The 1,196-nt window shown below is 44.7% G+C and overlaps 1 gene segment (V, D, J or C); it reads right to left on the bottom strand.

Annotated features, from left to right (window-relative positions):
* Positions 1-275: 275 nt before the first annotated feature.
* On the bottom strand, positions 276-879 carry LOC101844369. The segment is given in 2 exon segments: positions 276-619; positions 718-879. Coding segments are annotated over 2 exon segments (384 nt in total).
* Between the last annotated feature and the right edge of the window lie 317 nt (positions 880-1,196).

The raw sequence follows: 1,196 nt of genomic DNA, 5'->3' as shown, positions 1-1,196 counted from the left end.
TCTTTGTCTACTTCCCAAGTGCTGGGATAAAAGGCATGTGACACCACTGCCTGGTTTCTGTGGTTAACTAGTTGCTAGCTCCACCCTCTGATCTCCAGGCTTCTATAGACCACAAGTGCAAGAAACATTCATGGAAATCCTTAAGATGGAGTAACAGCTGAGACCTCAGAACCAGCGTCAAAGTATGTCTTCATCTGTTCCTGCAATGTGCTGGTTTCCCTGTACGCTCTGCGCCCCCTGCTGGTTTTGAGCGCTCCAGCTAGGACTTTTTTTTGTCAAGGTTCACATTGAAGTCGTCTCACTGTGTCTCTAGTACAGTAATAAATGGCGGTGTCATCGGCTCTTAAGCTGTTCATTTGCAGGTAAACACTGCTTTTGGAGTCGTCTCTTGAGATGGTGAATCTGCCACTCACAGATGCTGCATAGTACGTTGCATAATTGTTACCTTTGTTTCTAATTTGTGCAACCCACTCCAGTCCCTTTCCTGGAGCCTGGCGAACCCAGTTCATCCAGTAGTCACTGAAGGTGAATCCAGAAGCTGCACAGGAGAGTTTCAGGGTCTTTCCAGGCTGCACCAAGCCTCCCCCAGACTCCACCAGCTTCACCTCACACTGGACACCTGTGAAAAGAGATTCCTGTCAGTAAAGTTTCAAAAATGACCACTGTCCCTCTCACTCATGTCCACCCACACAGTATCTTTTCTTATGCATAAATTACCTTTTAAAAGAGCAACAAGGAAAATCCAGCACAGTCTCATCTCTATGCTGGATGTTGAGTGTTCAGTGATCACCACAGAATGGGTGGACCTGTGAGTTCAGAGTTGGATGCCTCTGAAAGAGCTGCAGCACCAGGGCTGGTTTTCAAGATGAGAGGGGACCATTATTTGCATGTCTTCCAGCTATATCATGAACTCAGAAGCAGGAGCCTTAGTGACAACAAATAATGCTGTAGCTATTTGAGATGAAATTAGGAATGAAGTGGCTTCCATAACATCAAGTTATGAATCATTTTCCTAGGCATGTAGCATATTTGAAAGAGTATTGTTTTACATGCCTGAAGCCCCATGTTCATCCCCACCATTACATGACAGGCATGAGTTTGGAGTAGGAGAATCTTAGAGTGTACTTATTCGAGGTCTACATGAAACTGTGTGACAACGGAGAAGAAAGAAAGAATGAAAAACAAGACTATTAAGT

The sequence above is a fragment of the Mesocricetus auratus genome, unplaced genomic scaffold (genome assembly GCF_017639785.1).
Source record: "Mesocricetus auratus isolate SY011 unplaced genomic scaffold, BCM_Maur_2.0 Super-Scaffold_15014, whole genome shotgun sequence".
Classification (NCBI taxonomy): domain Eukaryota; kingdom Metazoa; phylum Chordata; class Mammalia; order Rodentia; family Cricetidae; genus Mesocricetus; species Mesocricetus auratus.
This window is presented reverse-complemented; position numbering and strand designations above follow the sequence as displayed.